At 42.1% G+C, this 26,107-nt stretch overlaps 2 protein-coding genes across 2 annotated transcripts; both read left to right on the plus strand.

Annotated features, from left to right (window-relative positions):
- Nucleotides 1-110: 110 nt before the first annotated feature.
- On the plus strand, nt 111-8,140 carry cog7 (component of oligomeric golgi complex 7). The gene is made up of 17 exons (XM_079656853.1): nt 111-583; nt 1,312-1,460; nt 1,647-1,763; nt 2,336-2,504; nt 2,598-2,680; nt 2,783-2,905; nt 3,529-3,727; nt 3,815-3,942; nt 4,090-4,244; nt 4,351-4,467; nt 5,257-5,322; nt 5,462-5,648; nt 6,020-6,160; nt 6,315-6,398; nt 6,553-6,667; nt 7,242-7,385; nt 7,963-8,140. Exons 1-17 carry the CDS (start codon nt 418-420, stop codon nt 8,127-8,129), a joined length of 2,310 nt encoding a protein of 769 aa, XP_079512979.1. The 5' UTR covers nt 111-417; the 3' UTR covers nt 8,130-8,140.
- A 709-nt stretch (nt 8,141-8,849) lies between these two features.
- Nucleotides 8,850-25,346, plus strand: LOC307023551 (ubiquitin carboxyl-terminal hydrolase 31-like). The gene is made up of 16 exons (XM_079656851.1): nt 8,850-11,123; nt 14,802-14,939; nt 15,060-15,148; nt 16,218-16,310; nt 16,548-16,683; nt 17,258-17,408; nt 17,584-17,764; nt 17,853-17,964; nt 18,503-18,597; nt 18,986-19,063; nt 19,207-19,336; nt 19,949-20,068; nt 20,183-20,408; nt 20,606-20,764; nt 21,804-21,956; nt 22,466-25,346. The coding sequence occupies exons 1-16, from the start codon at nt 10,572-10,574 to the stop codon at nt 23,956-23,958; spliced, it is 3,906 nt and encodes a 1,301-aa protein (XP_079512977.1). The 5' UTR covers nt 8,850-10,571; the 3' UTR covers nt 23,959-25,346.
- Nucleotides 25,347-26,107: the final 761 nt, after the last annotated feature.

A 26,107-nucleotide genomic window follows, 5' to 3' on the forward strand; every position in this document is an offset into this window, starting at 1 on the left:
TCTTTCTCTTGAAATTTACAAAAAATATATATTTATTTAGAAAAAGTTGATGAAACCGCTCCGGCGCTGGTTTCCGGGGAAGGTAAACAGAAAGCACAAAGAGGAAGTTGTTGTCAAGCGTCTGTAGCATTAGCTCTGCCAGCATCAAACACACCGAAACATGTCTTTACTTTTCTCTTTTTAGAGCCGTAGACATTCAAAAACAACTCTGGAGGAAGCCGTCGCCTTGCTGGAGCTATACTTAGTTGTAATGATAATTTCATTTTCCTGGGCTATTTATTTTATATTTGTGTCGAAGCCATTGTTTGGGAAAAACTAGCTAGCGTTAGCAATGGGTCGATGACACAGACTGCACTGCACCACAAGAGTTTGAGTGCACACCAGCTTCTTGCACTGGGGAGAAAGTGAAGAGGGAACATGGATTTCTCTAAGTTCCTGGATGATGAATTTGATGTGAAAGACTGGGTGAACGGAGCCTTCAAGGTGGTGCAGAAGGACGCTCCGGGGAAGGCAGACACACACGCAGCCACTCTGGTGATGAAACTGCAGCTCTTCATCCAGGAAGTCAACAATGCCATTGAGGGTAAGAGCTTAAAGTGTTATGACGTTTTGCTTTAACGCCACGTTCACAGTTTGTAGGTTGTCTTGTTTTAGGTGCACCAAGTGGGAGGTTAATCACTCCGTTTCCGGTTTCAGGAGTACAGCTAGCCTAATCTTATGCTGTCTAAATAAAACAGATCTACTACGTCCATTACTAGATTCAAGATTCAAAGGTTTTATTGACATATGCACATAAACTACAGGGTAGAAAAGGCAATGAAAATCTTATGAACCGAGTTCCTCCAACTATGCAACATATATAACAAAATGTCGAAATACAAATAAAAAATAGTGCAAGAAGTCTATAAATCTACTGAATTGCATTACTCCTTAGTTATTGAATGCATTGAAAGTTCATCCTTATTTGTGTCACTCAGGGTAGACTTAAAAAATGATAAACAACATAAATTATGGTGCATTACATCACAACACGCTTCCAACATGACTGTAAAGATGAAAAAACACCTCTTGAAAACAGTTGTATAATTACTTATTTGTAATGCTATTCTATGTCGGTATTGCATTTTCTGCTCGGATTTATTTATTGGGACTTTGCTCCATGCAATCTACATGATAGGCCAGAGTCACTGAAATAGTGAGTTGTTTTCCTTCCTTAACAATCATTTGATGTTGTTATAGAAACCCAATTCCCAGTTTTAGTTTTCTTGTATGTATTTACTAACTGATCCTCTGCTGTTTGTCTGCGTGCAGAGAGCAGTAACCAGGCGCTCCAGAACATGCCCAGAGTGCTGCGGGACGTGGAGGCTCTGAAACAGGAGGCCTCTTTCCTCAAGGAGCAAATGGTTCTGGTCAAAGAGGACATCAGGAAGTTTGAGCAAGACACTGTGCAGTCTATGCAGGTGTGTGTGTTTACATCACTGTCATTACTGCATATGCATGTAAAATAATAATAATACAAATCTTTACCTGGTGTCATGTTATTGAAACAAAACTGCTGCTCAAAGCTTGACAGTTGCAGTATGTTGAGGGTGCATGAGGATATTTCTTAGAGATGACTTTCACATTGTGTGATTCCTACTCCTCAGGTCCTGGTGGAGATCGATCAAGTGAAGGGCCGTATGCAGCTGGCAGCTGAAGCTCTGCAGGAGGCCGACAAATGGAGCACACTGAGTGCAGACATCGAGGAGACCTTCAAAACACAGGTACACATGAAAGACAACGCCACAGGACTTCTGGTTATATTTTTGTCTGGCTTGCTGCTCTGTGATCATGAGACATTGCTGCTCAACCAGACTGACAACCAATGACTGTTTTGGAATGGGATATTATTTTACAATGAACGTCTGTTAAACATCAATTTAAATTAGAATCTTTGCAATTTAGGTTTTAACATAAAAGGAAATGTCCTTAAAGCAAAACTAGAAACATAAATATAGAATAGAAGCAAATAAGAATATAATTGTGAAAAAAATACAAAAAAAGGATGTGAAATGTATAAAAACATTTTTAATGAAAGGCTTGTTGCTTTTTAGAAGTGGTTTTGTTTTTGAAGAATAGTTACAATTCATTGTAGTGGACAGGAAGCCCATGCATTTGTAAATTGACCTCTAACATAATCAAGCAATTTTCCAGGCCCTTGATTTGAACTGATTTGATTTCGGTCAAGAGAAATTAAAGATAATTTTACTGACGGTATAATTTGTGTCTTTTATAATAGAATATTAAGGTATTGTTTTGTGTACGTTCATTCAATTATGTTCTCTTCCTTTTCCAGGACATGGCAGTCATTTCCTCCAAGCTGACCAGCATGCAGAACAGTCTGGCCATGTTGGTGGATACTCCGGACTACTCTGAGAAGTGTGTCCACCTGGAGGCTCTGAAGAACAGACTGGAAGCTCTGGCCAGCCCTCAGATAGTAGCAACCTTTAACTCCATGTCTCTAGGTAAGACCCAGTGAAACCAGTATTTCTAAGATGTATTCCATCGTTCAGTTTCCGTAGTTCATTTAAGTTTAATTCTGTGTTTTCTTTCTGCAGACCAAGCCAAGCTGTTTGTTAAAGTCTTCACGGAGATAGATAGGATGCCACAGCTCCTTGCCTACTACTACAAGTGTCACAAGGTCAGTGTTACAGGCCTCTCCATAACCTTAAGAATGATCTTAAGAAAAATCTTATTCTCTGATGTATCCCCTTTGTTGACATGTTTGTTGTGGCTTCTCCAGGGTCAGCTGGTGAGCATGTGGCAGGATCTCTCTCAGAGCGAGCTCAGTCTGAATCAGCAGCTGTCTGAATTCTACGACACCTTGCTCTCCTCGTGGCACTCTCAACTACAGTGGAGCAGCCAGGTCAGTCACCCTGCAGTACCAGAAGCATTGGTTGATTTCCTACAAAGATAATCAAGGGAAAAGGACAAAATTGCTCACATATTTTAGATATTTGCCCTATAACACAGTAAAGTAAGCGAAAAAAACATGTATTGTTGTGTAGGAAAATCTATTCAAATTTCAAACACAGCAAAATCCTCCGAAAAAGCCTTTTTTATTTTCTACCCTGACTCACTATTTGACAGGGCTGGATAGTGATCGGTAAGACTAAGTAAAACATCAAATTAAATATTTATATAGCGTGATAACGGCAACTGTTGCAGTCTAAACTTTTTCTTTTTTTTCCTGAACTTTTGAAAGAACATCCATAACATTCATCTGTTTACAACTTACAAATTATTCATCTAATATATAATATTCCAATTACTTGTATATAGACTCTTCTTGCACTATTTCTATTTCGTATCTATTTTATTGTGTTGCACTGTTGGAGGAGCCTGTGACCTAATATTTTCATTGACATAACTAAACTGTATCTATCATCTACAAATAACAATAAAAGCCTTGAACCTCGAACCTCTATAAACACTGTCCCTCAGAATACTCTTTTAAATTCTGTTCACGTTATAATTGTAACTCCTCAGGTTTTTAAGAACCCGTACGAGGTGGTGACGGTGCTGCTGATCCAGACTCTGGGGGCCATGGTGCCCTCCATCCCCGTGTGCCTGAGCTCGGCTCTGGAGCGGTCGGCCCAGGAGCAGCGCCTCGACACGCTGCTGGAGCTCCATCACACCACCTCTACCTTCGGACACAGCCTGGAGGCCGCCATGCTGCCACACCTGGGTCTGTACATTAGAACAGACATGACTGTAGATAGTTCAGATGTAGATGGAGTTGTGTCCTTATGTTCTGTCTGTGTTTCCTCCCCAGGTGAGAATAATCTGCTGAAGGTGACTGAGCTGGTGTGCTCGCTGTATGACCCCTACAAGCCTTATCAGCTACAGTACGGAGACCTGGAGGAAGCCCACCTGCTCATCCAGATCAGTGCTGTACCTCTGGTTAGACACCACACACACTTCAAATAATACATTAAATAAAACCTTTTTACAACTGTTTTTTTTTTATCTGATTTACTTCATATTTCAATGTATTTCTCTGTTTGGGCCACTTCTTGTTTCACTCTCCATGTTCTCTCCTCTCTTTAGGAGCATGGGGAGGTTATTGATTGTGTGGAAGAGTTGAGCCACTCTGTAGGGAAGTTGTTTGGCCTGGCTGGCGCTGCTGTGGACCGCTGCGTCAAACTGACAGACGGACTGGCTGTGTGCGGCCTCCTCAAAGCCCTCAAAGCTCTCTTCACCAAGTAAATATCCCACACTTATAACCCATCTACTAAAAATAATTTGCCTTATAAGTTGTAGATGTGGAGCTTATTTTAGTTGATTTTTCTAACATTGTGCTTGATCTAGGTATATGTCGGACTTCTCCACAACCCTGCAGTCGATCAGGAAGAAGTGTAAACTGGAGGAAACGCCGAGTTCCTCTGTTTTCCAGGAGGACTGGACAGCTTTTCAGAACTCCGTCAGGTAATTTCCTCTTTTACATTTGAGACGATTAGGAAACAGGTTTTTGTATTACTAATGACGCTTCTCCACTGCAGCACGTAGCACGGTTTAAGCGTGCCGTGCCACACCTGGCCGGCTTTTGTTTTGCTTTTCCACTAGGGATAGTTCCGGCTCAGGGCTACTTTTTCACCTTTTTTCTGGCCCTTCAAAAATCGAGGTTCTTACCGGGCCAACAACCGGGCTGAATATGCTAAACTAGTGACGTCAGCACTCTCGACTGCTGAATGGTCAGAGAGAATCGCTGGCAAGGGGGCTGCAACTACAACAAAATGAAAATATTCTACCGTGATTTAATTGTAATACACGTTTCAAAATGATGACGAAGTAACAACATACTGATACCGGTTAGTAGAAACCACGAATTAATGCTTTGACAAGTCTGCAGACAAGACGGGAGGCGAAAAACCTTTTAAGCCTGCTGAACAGCCGATTGCCCCGCCTACACTGCGTTACTATAGTTACTACCCCAGTACTAAACTGTAATGGAAACGCAGCATAAAGTGAGCTTGGCATACCAAGGCCTAACCATACCGTACTAAGTCGTGCTAGGTCCTGCAGTGGAAAAGCGCCATAAGTTAACTTGAAAGACCCCTCACATCGATGGAAAGACCTTGAGGGTGGCTATTAAAATCCATAATAATTGTATGTCTGAGACACTCTGCTGAAGAGAGGAACAGTCTTGCCTTCCTTGCTTAACATGCTGCCTCCAGTTTGTATTAATGGATGAACGCTATACGTTTTGTTTTGCAGGATTATTGCCACTTGTGGAGAACTGCTAAGACAATCTGGAGCCTTTGAGCAGCAGCTATCAAACAGGTAAGAGTGCTTGAATGTCATAATGTGTTGTGTTTGTTTCACCCTAGAGCATTCCTCTCTGTATGTGAGTCATGTAAGGCACAATGTCAGATTTTTCTAATTACATTAATTATCTTAATACAATCGATGCTTCCCACAGGATCCTGGGCTCGGCAGGTAAATATTTGTCGGACTCGTACAGCCCACGCAGCCTGGCAGGCCTCCAGGAGGCCAGCTCCACAGACAGGAGGAGCACCACCAAGAACCCCTGGCAGGAGTACAACTACCTTCAGAGGGGAAACATGGCCGAATACAACAGCCTGATGGAAGTTCTCTTCTCCCTAAAGGTATGGAGTGTGTCATGTGGTGCATGGCTAATGTTGACCATTTCCTATGAAAAGAGCTGACAAAGGTTCAAGGTTCTTTACTTAGTCATACGAACATAGCTACATTGTAGTCATGCCGATTACATTCTTAGGTCACAGGCTTCTCCAACAGTGCAACACAATAACATAGATAAACAGAAAAATATTAAAAACAATTAAATAGTGCAATAAGAGTCTATATGCAAGTTATTGGAATGATATATTAGATAAATAGATAAATAATTACTAAGTAGCAGATGAATGTTATTTTAATTATTCAAAATTAGCTGTTGCATTTTTATCTAGTGATTTATAAAAGCTTTTTATCACACATTCTTCCCCTTGTGTTGCAGGAGAAGGGCACAGGTAACTCCAGCCTGTTAGTCGAGCCCAGAGCAGCTCTGATCCGACTCAACCAGCAGGCCAACCAGCTGGCCTTCGACTCCGTCTTCCTGCAAATCAAACACCAGCTCTGCCTCGTCTCCAAGATGGAGGTGATTAAGTGTCAAGTTACTACATGATTAGATTTGAAATACTGATTTGAGTGCATTGCAGAGAGCTTTAGGACTGTTTGAGTGTTGGGGCGTGCTATGTCTATTTTAATCCAACCTCACACTGTTTGATTCCTCCCCCGGTGTTGGTGTTCAGAGACAAGAGGAATCTGGCTTTGGAGAGAGCTACACAGAGGACCTGCCGACTTTCAGCCTGTCCCCGCAGGAGTACATTACAAACGTTAGTCCAGCTCGGTTTAACATACAACATGACATTGAATTAAATGTGCAGTGCTGATCAATAAATATAAAGCAGGACCTGCCTTGTAACATGTAATACAACTGATTTCAAATGATGATGTTGTATCAAACTAATTGTCTGCCTTTCCCTCCAGATTGGTCAGTACCTGATGTCTCTGCCTCTCCACTTGGAGCCATTTGTGACTCAGGAGGACCCGGCACTAGAGATGGCGTTGCATGCTGGGAAGCTCCCTTTCCCTCCAGAGCAAGGTGTCTGTATAACAACCCTCATCCTCTTTTCAATCTAACACTCCACATGATATTTATTTTTCTCCCTGCTCCCTTTCCTCCAATTACTGCAGCCTTCTTTCTTTCCGGTATTTACCTTGAGCTTGAAACGGCTTCTTGTTTATTTTAATCATTTTTTTTCTGTTGTCCTCAATATTGAAAGTGAGTAAGAGTCACTTAACACAATGAATTAATTGTCAAATTATAAAATATATATAGATTTTTTTTAAAGAGAGCAAACTGAGAAATGTAACTTTGACTCCTCAGTAGCAAGTCCAGTTTTTTCCTTTTCCTTCATAAGTTAAAGTCAATCCTCTTTGAGAACAAGATGATGTCAAAAACAAACTAAGTACTAAATAACTCACCAATCTGCCATGATAATGTTTTTAACTTTTCTATTTCACATAATGTTGACATTTATCCTGTACCTTCAGTATCTCTACCTCCCTTCCAACCTAATTTAAACTCCCTATCTGCCTAAAACAGTATCCACCTCATACCACTTCTGTTTACACTCTGTACACCTTTTTAAAGCCTCATCTGTTTTCTGTCTCAGGCGACGATCTTCCCGAGCTGGACAACACTGCAGATTACTGGCTGGGCTCCATCGCCCGGGCAACCATGCAGACCTACTGTGACTCCATCCTGCTCATCCCCCAGCTGGGCCCCCATTCCACTAAACAGCTGGCCACAGATATCGGTACACTAACCAGAACGAGGGACAGACGCATATAGTTAGAAAGTCTTGTTACGGAAAAGAGTTAGCATTTTAGCACATCTGTTTCTCTTGTCTCGTGCAGAAATAAGGTCTGTGCTTCAAACAGGTGTAAGATATTTGATTGTTTTAAGACATAAAATACGCCAGTACATACACATACTTATAAATATCTGACATATACTTATAAATATCAGAAGTGTGGTTTAAACAGGTGATATATGTGACTCCTAAACTTCATCACACTGAACGCATGTCCACCTTTAGCTATGTTGGGTTGATGTGAGTTATGCTACCTGGGTGTACTGTTTTTATAGCCTTACTGTAGCTTTTAACTTGAGTTGATTGAATTTCACCCACATTTTAATTTTTTTATTAGTGGAGATTATTAAGTGTATTTTCTGCCAAAATCCAATGAAAAATCCCATTGGCTTTTTATTTGTGAGAGCCAGTGCAATGCTAGCTTCAGGTCCGGTCTATAAAAATACATAATTCCTGCACCACTCTAAGGGTCAGAGGAAAACATGTCATATATTGATAACTGGTGTTCCCCGCTCCACAGACTATCTGAGCAACGTGATGGACGCTCTGGGCCTGCAGCCGTCCCGTGGCCTGCAGCACATCGTCACCTTGCTGAGGGCCAAACCAGAGGACTTCAGACAGACCGCCAAACTGCTGCCCCGCCGGCTGGCCTCCACCATCGCTGCTGTCCGGCACATCGACTACTAACAGCAGGAAGAGAATAAAGGACTGTATGTAAAAGTGGCTCTGAGAGCAGCACTCGGGACGTTGGATAAGTGAAGAAGAATGTAATATCAATGGTTGGTTTACTTGTTATCTCAAATGTAGAGCCGCAGCATTTTAAGATAAGATCAATAGGAATGGCATTTATGAGAATGTTTAAAGAATGACATTAGGGTGGTTCAGACTTTTTTATACTGATTTTTGTTGTGACTTTGAATGACCAACGGTGATACTGCCTTCAAGTCAAGTCTCTTGACTCAACATATTTAATTTCTGCATTATTTTAAGTTGCATCTAACGAGCTAACATTATATACATCAGGGGATGTTTGACAGCATTTGAAATCTATATGACTGATATATTTGTTGTTGATCATTTGTAAGACCAATATAATTGATCTATTATATTAAATTAAGGTAATGTCTCTGATATGAGCTGTATTGTTTTCTGTAAACTCTGCCGTTTACTTCCAAAGTTAAGGTGAAGGTGAGCTTTTTTCTCCATATTTTTCCATGTAGTATCATAATAATTTGTACATAAAACATTGACACTAAATAGAGCCTATTGTGTTTTCAATCAGTGTTCTTCCCCTAGATGAAATAGGGGCTGGGCTGGATTTGTAATGTAATAAATCCAGTTTATAATGTATGGCCTTATCTGCTAAATCCATATTTTGGGTATCCTCAATTGCTTAAACTGTCTGTGTTATTTATTCCTCACAAGTTCCGCATGACGCCTTCTTTGTTCTTTAAAGATGTTAAATGTATTTTCACCTTCAAGTCTTGAAACGTCTGTCTGTGAAAGTGAACTGTCGGGGAACATATGCAGAAAGATACTTAACAAACAGGTAAGACTCTTGACTGATAACAGTGACAAAATGGGCTTTTCATGTTTTTGGGAAATGCTTAAAATAGGACATCTGAAGTAGTGCTAAAAATACTGACTGATTGGGTGATTATTATTTTTTGGGACCAGTTTAAACTACAAAATTATTTAAATTATTGCTGAAAACTGGTAGTTTATTGAGATAAGTTTGATAGCTGATTTATTTAATGATGTATCTTTTTCAAGCAAGAATGCCACATTTCCTTGTTTCAGCTTTCCTAATGTCGCTGCTTTTTGGTGTTTGTGAAGATTGGATATCTTTAGATTTTTAGACTGTCAAATTTAGTTTAGTTAATAGTGACGGGCATTTATCACCATTTTAATAAAAACAATGAATTAGTTATTTGTAGATGTAATAAAATGAATATTAATGTTAAGACACGTTTTTTGGATCAATAGCTATTTATAATACCTGACGATGTGTACAACAATAACATCGAACTCATTGTAGAACTCTTAAAGGGACAGGACTACTGTGACACTAACCATTGTTTGTGTTTTAGCCTCGAGCGGTAGAAATATAGTTACTATTTCCATAATGTATAACACACCATTTTATATTCCCTGTAAATGGTGTGATAATGTATGACCATTACAACTGGCTCGCATCAGAGTGCACTTGGTCCAGATCGGAGCATCATCAGCATCACATGCCGTGTACCTGCTCCTCCAACATGGACCGTGTTTGGCCCTGACGTCAGCCGTCACCGCCCTGCCTGCAGTATCCTCGCTGCCTGCAGATGATGATGGAGACGGGAGAAGCGGCCTCGCCATGAATCCCATCCGGGGGAGGAATTAAAGCGCATGGACGGAGAGTGAGACACGGAGGGGGAAAACCACTTACGGATGAGGAGGACCGGTCACCTTTCACATCTGGCGGGCGAAGAGATGCTCCACGGCGGCGAGACGCAAGGGAGCGGCGGGCTGTGGCGCTCCGCTCCGGCTGTTCCTCGGCACTTTGGCAGGGGCACTGTGAAGGCGATTTAGGGAACACATCCACGGGGTAAACACCACCAGAAGGATCCGTTTTCAACACCGTCGTGGATGTGATGATGAAGACATGTGTTTTAACAGGGTGGAGCTGCGGTTTCTTTAATAAATGATGAGGAATTCCGCTCAGCCTAATTTGATGTTTATGTCTGACTGATACTCGCCCCACAGCGCCTTGTTTTCGCGTGTGAACAATGACACAGGTGATGTTATGTCACCGGACCGAGCGAGGGGGATGATGATGGCTGCTGGCTGGTGCGGGACGACCCAGATCATTCGCGTAAAGCTCCCTTACAGCGGCTCTCCATGGAGGCTGTTTATGCAATCCGACGCAGTGTTGCAAGTGGGCTGATTTCACTCCAGCACTGTCTCCATGTGATAGCTTATGATCCCCACAAACTGCCAGGCCTCTTGTGTTTCTGTGAAATATGCTCGGGCCTTGCGTAAAAAAACAAGATAAAGTGAAACACTGCATGGAGGGGGGTGAGGAGACTCTCTGAGTAAAAAGAGGGGATTTTCTGGAATTTAAAAGCGGGAAAAAAAGCCACCAGAATGTCGAAAGTTGTCAGTAACAAGGAGAAGAAATCCTTCAGTAAAAAACTCTTCCGGAGAAGCTCGGTCCGCTCCGTGGGGAGCTTTATGAACAGAGTTCTCCGGACTCTGTCCACGTTGTCTCATTTCAGCACCGACGAGCAGGCCACCGAGGATGAGAAGGACGACGCCGGCTCGATCCTTACCACCACCGGGGGGTCTCTGCCGTCCGACGACAGCGACTGCGGGGGGTTTCCCTTCGGGGACAAGGTGCCAGGTGTAGCAGGGCTCAAGAACCACGGGAACACCTGCTTCATGAACGCTATCCTGCAGTGCCTGAGCAACACGGAACTGTTCGCAGAGTACCTGGCTCTGGAGCAGTTCAAAGGCGGGGAGTCCACCAGCAGCAACAGCGAGAAGGCCAAGTCTAACGGGGTGCTGGTGGTACAGAAGAAGGGCAGCCAGCAGCAGCAGCAGCAGCAGGACGCAGGGGAGGTGACGGAGCAGCTGTCCGGCCTGGTGCGGGCTCTCTGGACCTTTGAGTACACACCTCAGCACAGCAGGGACTTCAAGGTAGGCTGTGCATCATGCAGGGGGGCTCACTGTGTGTCTGAGGAGGGTTTTGGGGAGGAAATGGGTTATAAAGGAATCACACAACAACTACCTAAAGGACACAATGTTCTCATATGGAGATATAGGGGTAGATGTTAAGCAGTAGTGGAAGAAGTACTCGGATCCTTACAGTACAAGTAGAAATACTACAATCTGAAAATACTCAATTACAAGTCCATTGCAAGTAAAAGCACTGCATTCAGATACTCAGTGTTTACAAAAGTATTATCATCTCAATAGCAACAGTTTTGTGATACAGAATAGCTATTTTCACAGTAGTATATTATTAGATATATTGTATTCTGCCTTATCACTTACAAATTCACAAGTATTTGAATTTGTCAAGAGACTCTGGGTTCATTAGTAGTATTGTACTGCATCATGTCAATATGTTAAATATTTTATATGTTTAAAGTAACAAGTAATGAGTATTCAATAAATTAAGTAACAAGTCGATATTTGCTTCTGAGATGTAATAAAGTAGAAGTAAAGAGTAGTATACCATGGAAATGCCAGTAGAAAGTATGTCCAAATGGTACATTTACTTAAGTAGGCCACAGTACTTCAGTAAATGTCCTTAGTTATGGTTTTAGTGCATATGGACTTAAGATTCAAAGACTCAAAGGTGTTATTTTCATATATGCACAACAGTTACAACAGTGCAACATACAATTATTTAGTAAAAGAGTGCAAAGTAACACGCAGGATTAGGCAAGCTATATAAATGTCAAATCCTGACTAGAATAAAGTTTCCCTGTGCCTTCACTGCCCCTGATCTAGCTTCAATGTTAGTCATTTCAGGTCCTTATTGGATAGCAGTTCACTATATACTAGCTTTAATCATTATATATAACATATGTGAACAGTAAGAAAACATTATGTTACGCAAGCCTACATTTAAAAAAACAATAAGTAGAAAACATATGTTCTGTACTGACATGAATAACTCTAAATGCAGATGGTTTAGTCCCACTGCTTAGTAAAGAACATCTGGATATCAGTCTATCTTATATCATGAAATATTCTATTTTTTTTAGAATGTTTGCAGAAAGGATGATGAGAATGAGCACTGGCCTTGAGTGACTGCTTAACAAACCTCTAGTCAAGTCTGTTCTTTGTTATCTTATTTCATATTTTATATAAAAAAAAGTAGTTTTCTCTGGTCATCACAATCACCTGATTACGGATTATGTAACACGTGGGCTAACAATAAGCCTTTTTATAGGATTCAAATCCTATTGAACAGGTGAAGTCTGTTTCTCTGTGTCACTTCTAGCCGCTTGTCTGAGCCCTAGATCTGAGTCTCATCTGTTTTTGGATTTGCTTTATTGTCTGTCCCACATTTATCAGCTTCTGTTGTGGCCTCGCCTGCTTTCTCATCGCTCCTCGCACTTAAAACTTTGCTTGTCATAGTCACAAAGGTTTGTTCTTACGCAACAGTGAAGCATTTCTGTCTTATTCTCTTCTTTCAAAAGTTCAAAAATACTCAACAAAGGGAAGCTACATTGAAATGAGTTACTATTTCTGTCCACTTTTTTCTACCTTGGTTGCCAGCCAAAGTACAAACTGTCTGATTGGATATAGATTATACTCTCCCGTCTGAGAGGTCTTGAATGTTTTTGAACTCAGTCGAAAAATAGAGTCCGTCCCCAGACTATCAGGAGCTTTATATAGAAAATATGTCACATTTAGCATCTAATTTGTGGAAACTAAGAATACGGTCAGGATATCATAAAGCTCTTTTATTGTTTGACTGCTCATGGTGATTACTTTTGGCTTGTTACATCCTAACGTTTCTAACTGGATCATTCCTTATATGTTCATGCTGAAGAAACTGAGCTTTAGCCAACGTGCTTTTCTTTTGTTTAGTGCACTTTAGAGCTCAGTATGCGCATGTGACGGTTTTCTGCCTCTTTCCTTCAGACCACAATGTGAGCCTAAACTGAGAGCACTTAAAAATCATTAGGAAGACATCCGTACAATAACACAGGGGAATTATCGCTGTGTGTCAGAGTCCATGTTCTCCCAGAAGCAATCTGTTTCAGGATTATGTTTTTGTACATCGTCTAAGTTGTCTTAGAGCTATGATCTACAACTAATTTTGTGATGAACAAGAGAGACATTTACAAGTTGTATTTGACAGTGATAGATGTAGTCTGCAAACAACAAGCTAGCTGAAATCAGTGGTGATATATATTTTTTGAGGCATTTAATTGACTAACACCTGAAGTTAAAGGTGGGGTAGGTAATTTTGGAGAAACCAGCTCGAGTGCGCTAGAATTAGAACAAATCTCCCACTTCCTTAAAGAGCCCCTCCTCCAACACATGCGAAGGCGCACATGACCAATGAGGGCACGAGATAAGTTTGTGCACAGATGGAAGGCTGACAGGCAGGTAGGCCATCCAGTTATTTTAGCCAGGCCGGCTCAGATGATTGGTCGTGCTTTTTACAGCGCTACGGCTTCCACAGATGACATTTTTTTATGTATTTATTGTCAAAGCACTTCATGTATTCATTGCTATCGGGATGTTAAGAGCATTCCATGGAATATAACAACAAGCGTATCTCGAGCCGGTTTCTCAAACTTACCTACCCCACCTTTAAGTATTCAGAAAAATAACTTCCAACTTTGATCATTTATTAATTGTTAAAGTAATCTCTCATGCTGTTTTCAGCCTCTCAATGATGATGATTTGCTGTTAGGTTCCATATTAGGTAGATTGATACCACTCCTTGCTTATGATGATTTGCTGCTTTCATCCGTTTTATTTGAAATGAAAGTGAACATCTTTGGTTTTGGACAAGACATCATCGTGGTTTTTGAGAAACAGAAATCAACATCTTTTTACAATTTACACCAATTCATCTAGAAAATACCTCCATTGTTTTGGGTAAACTCAATGATGGATATTTGTACTGAGTAGTCAGTTTCATCATTCCCTATTTGTTTGTACTATTGCATATCATGATTTGTAACTTCTAACAAAGCATCAGACACATGTTTTTACACTTTACATTTTTATACAGCATTATACAAATATTAAAAACAATGTGTCAGTAATATTCAGTCCGCATCTCACTCACTGCACACATCTCTAAATAGTGTATTGTCTTTTCATAGAGTAGTATTCACAGCTTCCAGTTACAGGCCTTTACTTGAAGACAACCCTCTGTTGCCAAGCCACAGAAGGAAGGCTAGTTCATTATTTGCTCCACATCTTGTACAAAATGCTGAGTCTGCATTGGTAAAGCCTTCAGAATGAGGAAGAAAGACCCAGGGGAAAGGCTGTGAGAGGCACATGGTGCTCAGTCCCCTCGTATCTTTGACCTTGCGTGTCATGTGATTGGCGCGGTAGAGGTGACCTTATAGCTGCCAGCCTGGGTGTTTACATAGAGAACACACTGTTGTCATCTCCTGTAGCTAATTGTCAGTGAAGTTACCCAGTCGATTTTCAGCTCGCCTCATGGTTTTTAAAAGCTTCTCCGCGCTTAGCTGCGTCTCCCCACCACCCTCTGCTGACCTTTCTGTTTGTGCTGATCATCATCCTGGTCAGAAGCGTTGAATATTTTATGATGTCAACAAAACCACTTCTGTTTTAGGAGCCGTATGTAACCATGATTTGTTTGTCCCGCTGCAGAATGTGGTGTCTAAGAGCGCCCTGCAGTTCAAGGGTAACTCCCAGCACGACGCCCAGGAGTTCCTCCTCTGGCTGCTGGATCGAGTCCACGAAGACCTCAACCATATCATCCACCCTGAAATCGTACCCCCCACGAAGGTAAACGGCAACTTACAACAGTTATTGAAAGTTACTAAGTACATTTACTCAATTACAGTCCTAATTCGGCATTTTTCTTCTTATATTACATACATTATATGGTCATTTTGTGTTCCCTAGCCTCCAGTAGAAGAGGAAAATGCCCCTGAAGGATCTCCACTACCAGCACCTGGCTCTTTTGTACAGGAGTTGTTTCAGGCACAATACAGGTGAGACTTTCATATGATGGTTTATATTTGGTTTACAGAGACTGTCAATACAGATGTACTTAATATTAAATGAATTGATGAACCTCAAATGTCTAAAAGGACAACTGTTGGGAAAAGGATGACAGACACATAACACACAACTCTTTGATACTAAACTTCAGGTTCATCAACTAGCTTTTTCCAGAGCTTTTGACCATGTCCAAAGGCCTTCTCCAAAACTTGCACACAGCACTTAAAGCAATTGTATTTTCAAAAAGAAACACTTTGGTTTTAGTAAGGTTGTATGCCGGACTTTGCAGAGTCTTGTTGTTACCCTGAGTTTGCCAGGCAGGATATAGTTTAGCCCATAACCCCTGGTACACTCCAATATATTGGTTTTACACATTCATTTTTGTTATGATAAAACAGAATAGATGTTAATACTTGAAGCTTATAGTTTCAAAGTGATCAAGTAACCTTTGGAAGGAGCCAAGTGTATAAGTTTACCTCCCAAAACATTGAACTATTCCTTTAAAATGATACTCTGACAGTTCAGAATCAAGATTGAGCTATCTACCCCTACCCACAATTTAAAGTAATTCACACAGACAAGCTCAGCTGTCAGAACAAAGTGAAAAAGAAACAATGGCATAAAATATTATTAACATGTCGGGTAGTAATAGATTTATTTATTTTCTTCTCAGAGTGCACCAGAATGCGTAGTTTATGTTAGCATTTCTAAAAATCTCCTGGTGGACAATCCCCCCAGACCCCCTTCTGCGGTTGGTTTTTCAGCACGTTTGACTTTTTATGTTATACAGTTCAGCTTTGATTCCATCGTCTCATTAAACCTTATGTAAAAGCATTCTTTAGTTCTGTGAAGGGATATATGCACTGTACTTCACTTTAATTAATAATATATGCTGAAAAGCGTATATATTACAGCACGATTTTTTTGTTGAGTAGATTTGAGTGGTTCAAATTTCGGGTCGCGATGTATTGACAAACGAAAAATTGGGTCCCGAGACCTGACCAGTTGAGAACCACTGCTTTAGATGCATTTGTTAATCCTCATCATGTCTCTGTGTAGGTCCTCGCTGACCTGCCCTCACTGCCAGAAACAGAGCAACACCTTTGATCCTTTCCTCTGCATCTCACTGCCAATCCCGGTACCTCACACACGGTAAGCTGACTCTGCATCTGTTTTACCAGACAATACCTATCAGACGAAACTAAAAGTCCCTGCATCCTAAAAAAGCAACGGGACAAGACCTAGTTTGAACCTGGGACGAAAAAGAAGCATCAAACAATGTAAGATCTGACAGGAGGAAGTTAAAATTAGAAGAAGGAGTCTATCTTTGAAACATCACTGCAGCTGTGTTTATGCAAAGAGATACATTTTTGTTTTTCTGTGTTGCAGGCCTCTCTATGTGACAGTGGTGTACCAGGGAAAGTGCTCCCACTGCATGAGAGTGGGGGTGGCGGTGCCTCTTTCCGGCACCGTGTCCAGGCTGAGACAAGCTGTGGCTCAAGAGACCAAAATCCCTACCCAACAGGTGCTGTCTTAATACAAACCTCCATTTTAAAGGCCATGTATGTATACAAATAAGGATTAGAGATCACAAGCGCTACTTTAAGGAAACTGGATGGTCAAAGAGTGTTTTCTGTGAGTCTTGAGAGAGTTTGTTGGTCCTGTTTGTACATTTTTTGTACATTTTTTAAAATCATAATAATAAACCAAGAGATCCAAAAACAAAACAAAAAAAAGTTCAAGGTACAAAAAATTGAAATAAATAAATAGCCTCCGTCATGTTCAACAGGGGCAAGAAAAAGCTTAAAAAACGTTTCTGGTCCTACCCCCTCTAGCGTATATTTCTTGAAAATAAAAGATTAGGTCAGCATCACGCTGTAAACAAATAATTATTTTTGTACAAAACAACCAAAAAAGAGATAACAAGAAATAACAAGTATGAGTTCACAGGTCTTTAAGTATGTACTGTATTTCATATATAGAGCCTCCTTGCATTTTCTTTTTGCTGCTACATGTTATTTTATGTTCTACAAATGTTTATCAAAACAATTGATCCAAACGCAAGCCTTACCCTGCTTTTCTTCCCCGTCTCTGCTCAGATCGTCCTCACCGAAATGTACTTTGACGGTTTCCACCGCTCCTTCTGTGACGACGACGACGACCTTGAGGTCATTCAGGAGAGCGACTCCATATTTGCCTTCGAGACACCTGAGCTATTCAGACCGGAGCAGATCCGCTCCAAGCGCGGCGGTAACACATCCTGTTTGTTCCCCAGAAATGACTTTATCTCTTTGTGTTATTACGCCGGCAGGAGTTGTGATTAAATTAGAAATGGACTTATAACGGAGGAATGCTTTATCCAGGAAGCTGCCACAGACACTGACTTGTACGTTTCACATTTGTATCTTTGTGTGTTTTTTTACAGGTAGCCCACATGCAAATCTCAACCAGAACAACCTGAAGTACGGCACAGATAACAATCGGATATCCACACAGATACAAGAGCCGACCACCCCGCCTCAGAGTCCGAATAAGAACAGCGGGCAGGCGGAGAAGATCGTGCTGCTGGTGTGTAACCGAGCCTGCGCTGGACAGCAGGGACGCAGGTATTAAACCACACTTTTTAAAGGTTTCAATCATTGTTCAAAAGTTATCTTTAAAACTGTAGTCAGGATCTGTTTTTCATCTTTGCAGGTTTGGCAATCCATTCATTCTGTATTTGGAGCGAACGGTGACATGGGATGTTCTTCAGAAAGAGATCTTGGAGAAGATGCGGCATCTTTTGCGCCCTGGCGTCTTGGTGCAGGTACAAACTCCTCACCTAACTCTCTGATTTTATTATTCTTATTTCAAAGTCAACTTTATTGTCAATCTTTCAGTTTGTGTGTGCAGACAGAGACATAGAAATACCGTTTCCCACAATCCAGAGGAATACAAAATACATATAAAAACATTATATACAGTATACAAATGTGTATATACATTATATATATATATATATATATATATATACACAATCAACAGACACATAAATACAAGCACGACAATCAATATATACAAATAACAGTCACTTCAAAATCTCTGAAAAGTGTGTGTGTGTGTGTGTGTGTGTGTGTGTGTGTGTGTGTGTGTGTGTGTGTGTGTGTGTGTGTGTGTGTGTGTGTGTGTGTGTGTGTGTGTGTGTGTGTGTGTGTGTGTGTGTGTGTGTGTGTGTGTGTGTGTGTGTGTGTGTGTGTGTGTGTGTGTGTGTGTGTGTGTGTGTGTGTGGGGGGGGGACTCCGGACAACCTGTTGGAAAAAAGTGTACGTTTGTGTCTTTAATGTCTGTTCTCCACTGCTCTGCAGGTCGGGCCCTTCACTCTGCGCGTGGTGGGAGTGGTGGGGATCACATACCTCTTGCCTCAGGAGGAGCAGCCGCTCTGCCACCCCTCAGTTGAGAGGTAATGTCACTTATTGCCACCAGGGGGGAGTGTTTGTACTTAAATGGTCATTATATAAACCCTGCAGTAAGTCCAATCCACTCATAGTTGATTGAAGTGCTCCACAGTATGTAGGCAGACTCTTCAGTGGTATTGATGTTTAAATAATCTCCTGAGATCTAAAATAGTCCTAGTTTATAGATTTTGCTCTGACAATGTGACAACCTCTGTAGTATGGATTTTGAAAATGAGAAAAGAATGACATTTGCTTCTCTGCTGCCAAACGAATATTAACACAAAAAAAGGAAAATAGACCCTCTTTCTTTTTCTTAAATTTAGTACAGACGGTACTCTTACTACTCATATCAGCAAATTCAATAAGTTATTATCTTCATTTTATTCCTAACAGGGCATTTAAGTCCTGCGGTCCCGGAGGGCCCCCTCATGTCAAAATTGTCGTGGAATGGGACAAGGAGACGAAAGACTAGTAAGTGACATCTGAAGCCTCAATCGAACACACTTTGGTACGCTCAGGGCAGCTTTGTGACGTCTTCTTTCAGAGCACAAATATGTGATGTAAATGTCTTTTGAAGTGTCTGAGTGACCCCTCTGTGACTTGTGCCCCCGCAGCCTGTTCAAAAGAACTGAGGATGAATACATCCCAGACGCTGAGAGTGTGCGTCAGTCAAAGGAGCAGCACCTGCAGCCGCAGACCTGCTCACTGGCCCAGTGCTTTCAACTCTACACCAAAGAGGAGCAGGTAGGCCCAGACGCTGTTTAATGTACTGCTGAGAATGTCACTGAAGCATTAGGATTTAGGAAGTGTCATGCTGTTGAGTAAGGAATGTGTTCAGGGATTATATGTCCATCCATCTAGTAAAAGTACAGTACGGGAGATGCAGTGAAAACCCTGCATCCAAAACCTTACCAAAGTAAAAGTATATATTTCAGCGGAAGTACTTAAAAGTATAAAAACATAAATAACTCATCATGCAGTAATATGTTCCCTGTTGGGTATTTTTTACTTAAAACCAATACATTATTTTCTGTAAGATCATGTAACTCTAAAAAGTCACGGTGGATTTTCCAGCTAAACCAAGGGGGTTGTAAATTGTTTATTTTGCACAATAGGTATGAGAATTTTCTCAACATGTCAAAAAGTGTTTCATCAAAAGTACACGTATCTTGAGATTTTAAGTACAGTATTTGGTTACATTTCACTAACTATAAAAGAAAATGCAATCATTTCATACCCTTATTATAACAAACTAAACATAGAAACAGGTACAAATGAAATGTAAAGAACAGAAAACAGTTTTTTAAATACGTTTGAATACTTTCTAGTAACTATTTTCCCTCACGTTGATCTCAGCTGGCTCCTGATGATGCGTGGCGCTGTCCGCACTGTAAGCAGCTCCAGCAGGGCAGCATCAAGCTCAGTCTGTGGACGCTGCCCGATATCCTCATCCTACACCTCAAACGCTTCAGACAGGTACACATGTAGACATGGATAAATGCTCTGGTCCCTCACGTTTATATTACTGTTTAGGAACGTATAGAACATCTTGCTGTCAGATTAAATTCCACGAATGTGTCACGTGTTCAGGATGGGGATCGGCGGATGAAGATGCAGAACATGGTGAACTTCCCGCTCACGGGCATGGACATGGCGCCTCACATGGTGAAGAGGAGTCAGAGCAGCTGGAGTCTCCCCTCCCACTGGTCACCGTGGAGACGGCCTTATGGGATGGGCCGTGATCCGGAGGACTACCTGTACGACCTGTACGCAGTGTGTAACCATCATGGGACCATGCAGGGAGGACACTACACAGGTAACCAAGCAACAATAACCAACAATAACCTGTGGTTTTTTCATGCATTGGTCAATTTGGAGAGTTAGGGAATTTGTGCTCTCAAAAAAAAACTCATGGTCTGATTTATATATCATTTCTTTCCAAAAAACATGTGTCCTCTTTAAACTGATTTTATTTTCCTAAAAGCTTATCAAAATGTTTTTTGTGTCTTTCAGCTCACTGTAAGAACTCCATAGATGGACAGTGGTACTGCTTTGACGACAGCGACGTTCAGCCCATATCTGAAGATGATGTTTGCAAGCAGACTGGGTACATCTTGTTTTATCAGAGACGTGCCACCATTCCCTCTTGGTCTGCCAACAGTTCTGTGGGAGGTAATCTTTATTTATCATTAGCTCGTACAGTCTCTTATGAACATATTTTAGACCCTCCAGAAAAACGCGAGCAAAAATCCTTGATAACGCGATTAAACATGCGGGGTTTTTATGTGATTTTATGCGGTGAAATTGCGGGAAGTTGCGAAAAAGAATAGATGTTTTTTAAATATTGGGCTGTCTTATTTATTCTCTCTCACACACAACCTGCCACTAACGTTAAACCCCTTTCCTATTCAATTAAACACATGTAATGTTTATTTATTGTAAAAACAATTGGGCTATTTTAATCACACACACACACACACACACACACACACACACACACACACACACACACACACACACACACACACACACACACACACACACACACACACACACACACACACACACTTCTCCGCCTCATTCTGTTTTCATTTACTCGTTCTTTATCTGACCAGCTTCAATCTTGTAGGCTACTCACTTCGTTTCTTGTAGCCCTCGAAAGGGTTTTGGAGGTTGATGCTTAAGTGAACGTGAGTTGTTTGGCTTTCTTGTCCGCAGCGGCAGAAAGCATTTTCGAATGTTTGAATGAATCAAAGTGGGTCGTCACCGTCGACTTTCTCTTATGCTCCAACACACAGTTGCACGGGGTGCAGAATAGTTTCGCCCCACTTTCGTGAAAGACATCGGGGTACTGCTTTGCCCGGTCTTTAGCAGAAATGTTCGTCGGTAAATGAGATGGATCAGATTTTTTCATCTTGGTGTTTTCTCTCTCGTGTGAGTTCCACACGTTCACTCTACGGTGTTGTTTACCTTCTGTGATGCTGATGCTGGTGACGTCGCGTCATCATCATCACTACTTCACGTCAAGACGAGTTAACTTTTTTTCCCCTCAACTTTGTGTGGAAAAATGCGGAGATTATGCGCCCTTTTAAAAATCTGCGCCATTTTGCTGATTATGCTGTAAATTCTGCGCTCGCATAATCGCGTTTTTCTGGAGGGTCTAATTTAAATACATTCTACATGTTAAACTGCTGTCTGTTTGGGACTTTAGGATCCACCAGCTCCTCTCTGTGTGAGCACTGGATCAGCCGTCTGATGGGCAGCCGCCCCCCCAGCCAGGCCTCCTCCGGGTCCTCCAGGCGCACCTCGCTGGCCTCCCTCTCCGAGTCAGCCGAGTTCGCTGCTGAACGGAGCGAAGATGATGGTGATACAGACTCATCCACACACACACACACACACACACACACACACACACACACACACACACACACACACACACACACACACACACACACACACACACACACACACACACACACACACACACACACACACACACACACACACACACACACACACACACACACATTTCAGACTTTATTTAAATGCTACAAAATAGGGGTTGGCAATATGAATAAAATCCAACATCATGATGGTTTTTGACCAAATAGATCAGTATTGTGACAATGTTTTAGGGTTTACTACTTACTATATGACTTCATGGGCAAAGGCAAATCATTATTATTGCAGAAAAATACAACACTGAAAGCAGCATTGAGAACTGTAAAAAGACATGATCTACGCTATGATCTAAGATGACATCCATTCTCGTTTCACCATTCCAATATAATATCGATTGTTTGCCCAGCCCTACTTCAAAGGTTACAAATATAAATATTTACTTACATGGAACCATATCTTTCTACCTTGCAGGCTTATCGAGCCGGCCGGCAGTAAGAGGCATGCAAAGACAAACTTTCTCCTCAAGATCTTCCATTGCCAGCCCACTGGTGCTAAGTGAAAATTGCACTAAACCGTCCTGGTCCCACTCCGCTAAGCTCCAACTCCGCTCCAACTCTCCGTCGCGCTTCTCCCTGGAGTCCCACTCCTCCTCCCCGACTCTGGAGAGGATCGGAGAGGTGGCTGACACCGCCTCCTACTTCACGGGGTCTCCTAAACCTGACCGAGCCCCTGGGGGCAAGTCGGCCCTGGCTGCTGTGGATGATAATGCAGGCAGTAAGAGGCTGATAGAGCAGGTTCACGCCAAGGCAGTGGCGCAGGCGGAGCAGAGGAGCTCCACCCAGGCTGGGGAGAACAGCAACGTGGTCACTGCCTCCGAACAGATCAGTCCTCGACACGGGGCCGCTGCAAAGGATGCGAAACCCAGAAGTGGGGCTGCAGATAGCGCTGGTGTTAAAAGGACTTCAGCCAGTCCCAAAAAGCGTCCTGCCACCTCCTCAACGTCCTCCAGCTCTATGTCCCCCGCCTCCCCCGCTGTTGACAAGCTGCCGTCTCGAACGCAGACCAAGAGTGCGGCTTCAGCAGCAACACCGAAGGACAAAAGCGACGGGCCGCCTAAAACTAGCAAGGCCGGTTCCTCGAGAACAGCGACCCCCTCCAAGAAGGGGTCATCCACAACCCCGGAGGATTTACATCCCGACTCTGCCCAACAGAGGAAGAGTGGTTCTCCGGGAACACAAAGCTCACACCCTCAGAGGAGGACATCACCCAGAGGGGAGAAAAGCTCAGCCTCAGGAAGGACTAAAGCAGCAGAGAGGAGCGCTAGCCGCGAATCCTCAAGGACTAACGCAGAAAAGAAGGTCAACCACGGGGCGCCTCCCTCCAGGTCGAGTACTGCTAACAGAGCGGAGGCTAGGCCGGGCCGGGCGGTGGAGAACCGGCCGGCGGGGCGTAGCTCCAGCAGCAGCTCCTCCATGGCCAGTCTCCGCTCCTCGAGTGTGGGTGTGACCTCCACTGGCCCGCCATCAAGAGGGCCTCAAAGGAACAGTAAGACCGAGGATAAAGGCTTGTCCTTCTTTAAAACGGCCCTTAGGCCCAAAGAGACCCGTAAGTCAGCAGATGGTGGGAAAGCAGGGGTGGGTGACGCTAAAGCGAGTCCAGAGGATGGAGGTGGGGACGCAGCTCGGGAGGGAATCCCACACGGGGCAAGCAAGAAAGCCCAGAACGGGGCTTCAGAGACCCCCAATAATGTGACCACAGCCAAAGACAAGGAGTCCTCCAAGGCTGCAGCTAAGCATTCACTGCTGCCCTCCACCAAGTCCAAGCTCTCCGGAGCAGAAACAACCACCCAGTCCTCAACCAATGCAAAAGACCCGACAAAGAAAGAGCCGACAAAGAAAGAGCCGGTTAAAAAGGCAATGCAGTCCAGGAAGATCCCAATCAGTTCACAACAGAAGGCCAAGTGACGATAGTTTAAAGGCCTGATAACAATCTCTCTCGTGCAGCTCTGAGGTGTTTTAACCATCAACGTCTGACAAACATCTTTAAAGCACCTGTAGCTTTTCAGTGGTTACTGAATACCAGCTGCCATACCGGACACATTGTTAAATAGTTATTTAGGAATGGATTTTAACAAAGCACTTTGTATGGATTGCATTGATTTTGAGGAATATATACTGTATTGTAAATAAGCATGGACTGCACATGTATTGAAATTATTGCCTTGTTCTGTCTGTAGCATAGTCAGGAGAAGTGCATCTCGGTAGGGGGTGGAAAATAAAAGTGACTTTGCACACGAAAGCGGATATAATGGTGGAAGGAAAATGTTGAGCAAACACGGACAACTCAGTCACCAAAGGAAGTTTACTGGCAATTTTTAACATGCTGATTCAGAGAAATATTTCCAAAAATCTTTATGTACAGCTCTCTCCCTCAGTATTGAGAGCCACATGTCGACAAACATCAGTGCCTCAGATAATCAAAGTATTTAATCTGAAATGTATAACTGCAGGTGTTGGTAAATTTATAATTCAATTTTAATATTTATTAATCACTGAAAATGTAATTTCAAGTCGAACACAATTTAGCCTATTTAACCTGAACCGCTGTTTACATATGCTCCTGGATGTAGTTATTGTGCAACAGCCTTTAAGAAGTATTTTTGCAGGAAGGAGAGGCCCGAGGAGGGGGGGGGGGGGGGGGGGCGGGGGAACGAAGCATGTGTTGTTTAATGTCTGGAGACGTTGCTTTGTAACATTTCTTAAATGTTTTGTGTTTTATTTACCAGTAAATGACCTGTTACCCCTCAGACAACCTCCGCCCGTCACCACCTCTGCCCTCCAGCTGCTGATGCCAACACTTAGCCGCGGTGCCCTCATGGGGATCAAACTCTTCAGACTGCCAGACATCTCCAAACATTCCTCTCAGATGAACACAGGGTTAATGTAAAACAAATAAAAAAAGCCACTATACGCGCACATATTTAAAGACAGCTGGGATGCCTTGGTTGAAACCACCGTACATGTACATAGAGCATTATGGTATGTTTGAGTCAGCCCGTCTTCACATGTGACATCACAGCTTGTGCACATCTTTAGCTTCCATCGCAGAGTAGATCAACACTGAACGCACTGACATAAAAGAGATCACCGCTCATGAAGTATATGACAGGTGTTGCATGATAAATTGCTTATGCATGCACTTAACTATGCAAGCAGATTCTTGCTAATGCCCACACTGAGTATGTAGGAGTGCTACTCTTGGATGTGTATATATTTCTAACTGTATATTTTTCCAAATGCCAGCATCAGAGCATGTTAAGGCATCCTTTATTAAAGCTTTGTTTGCACATTTATTCAAAGTAATATACATTTTGTATGAATGATAAGTATTGCTCATTCACCCTCTCAAAGTAAATCAACTCACTTGCAAATGAATGTTTTCTGTATTGTATTCATTTGTCTCACGGTTTTCAAACTAAAGTGACTTTTAACGGGAGATTTTTTTTAACAAAAAGCTGCAGTTGTGACTTTCATTCGTCGTCTGCACTAGTGTGAGGTGTTCGGAATCTTATTTGATTACAGTAGTGTTTTATAAAAGAGCTGAGAACAGGCTTGGTTTCTGCCTCTACATCTAAACGTTTTAAGAGGTTAGGCCGGGACCGTTTCAGACAAGATGCTGAACTCAAACTTTATTAAGAACGCTCACAAAAAATAATGGTGTGCAATATCTTTATATTGTTTTTAAGAAAAGTCATTGTACGATATCATCTCAAGCCTATCTCAAAAGACAGAACACTGTACATTTTTCACTGTGAGAGATAGCTGATTTTGTAAGGAAGAATCCCACCAAGAAACACATTTATAAGAAAATTGTTATTATTTACTCCAGAATTATAGATGAACTGAATGTCAGTGTCACAATGGAGGAGTGTTTATCAGTAACCAACAAACCACTATCTGGCACATGGTGCAGAATTATCTTTAGTGCCTGGTGGCTGCAGTGTGTTATTACTGTGCTATTACATCTAACACATGCAGTATGTAAACCGACTGCCACAACAACAATAAGGGAGTGTTGAAACGATAAGGGTGTATGAATACGACAACATGCTTA

The sequence above is a fragment of the Notothenia rossii genome, assembly GCF_949606895.1.
Source record: "Notothenia rossii genome assembly, chromosome: 11".
Lineage (NCBI taxonomy): Eukaryota > Metazoa > Chordata > Actinopteri > Perciformes > Nototheniidae > Notothenia > Notothenia rossii.

What these genes read in the sequence shown, in the direction of transcription:
- cog7 (XM_079656853.1), top strand. Translation starts at nt 418, where the DNA reads ATGGATTTCTCTAAGTTCCTGGATGATGAATTTGATGTGAAAGACTGG. An exon ending in CGCCATGCTGCCACACCTGG is followed by an intron (nt 3,728 to 3,814) that starts GTCTGTACATTA and finishes TTTCCTCCCCAG; the next exon opens with GTGAGAATAATCTGCTGAAG. An exon ending in CTCAAAGCTCTCTTCACCAA is followed by an intron (nt 4,245 to 4,350) that starts GTAAATATCCCA and finishes TGCTTGATCTAG; the next exon opens with GTATATGTCGGACTTCTCCA.
- LOC307023551 (XM_079656851.1), top strand. Translation starts at nt 10,572, where the DNA reads ATGTCGAAAGTTGTCAGTAACAAGGAGAAGAAATCCTTCAGTAAAAAA. An exon ending in AGCACAGCAGGGACTTCAAG is followed by an intron (nt 11,124 to 14,801) that starts GTAGGCTGTGCA and finishes GTCCCGCTGCAG; the next exon opens with AATGTGGTGTCTAAGAGCGC. An exon ending in AAATCGTACCCCCCACGAAG is followed by an intron (nt 14,940 to 15,059) that starts GTAAACGGCAAC and finishes TGTGTTCCCTAG; the next exon opens with CCTCCAGTAGAAGAGGAAAA.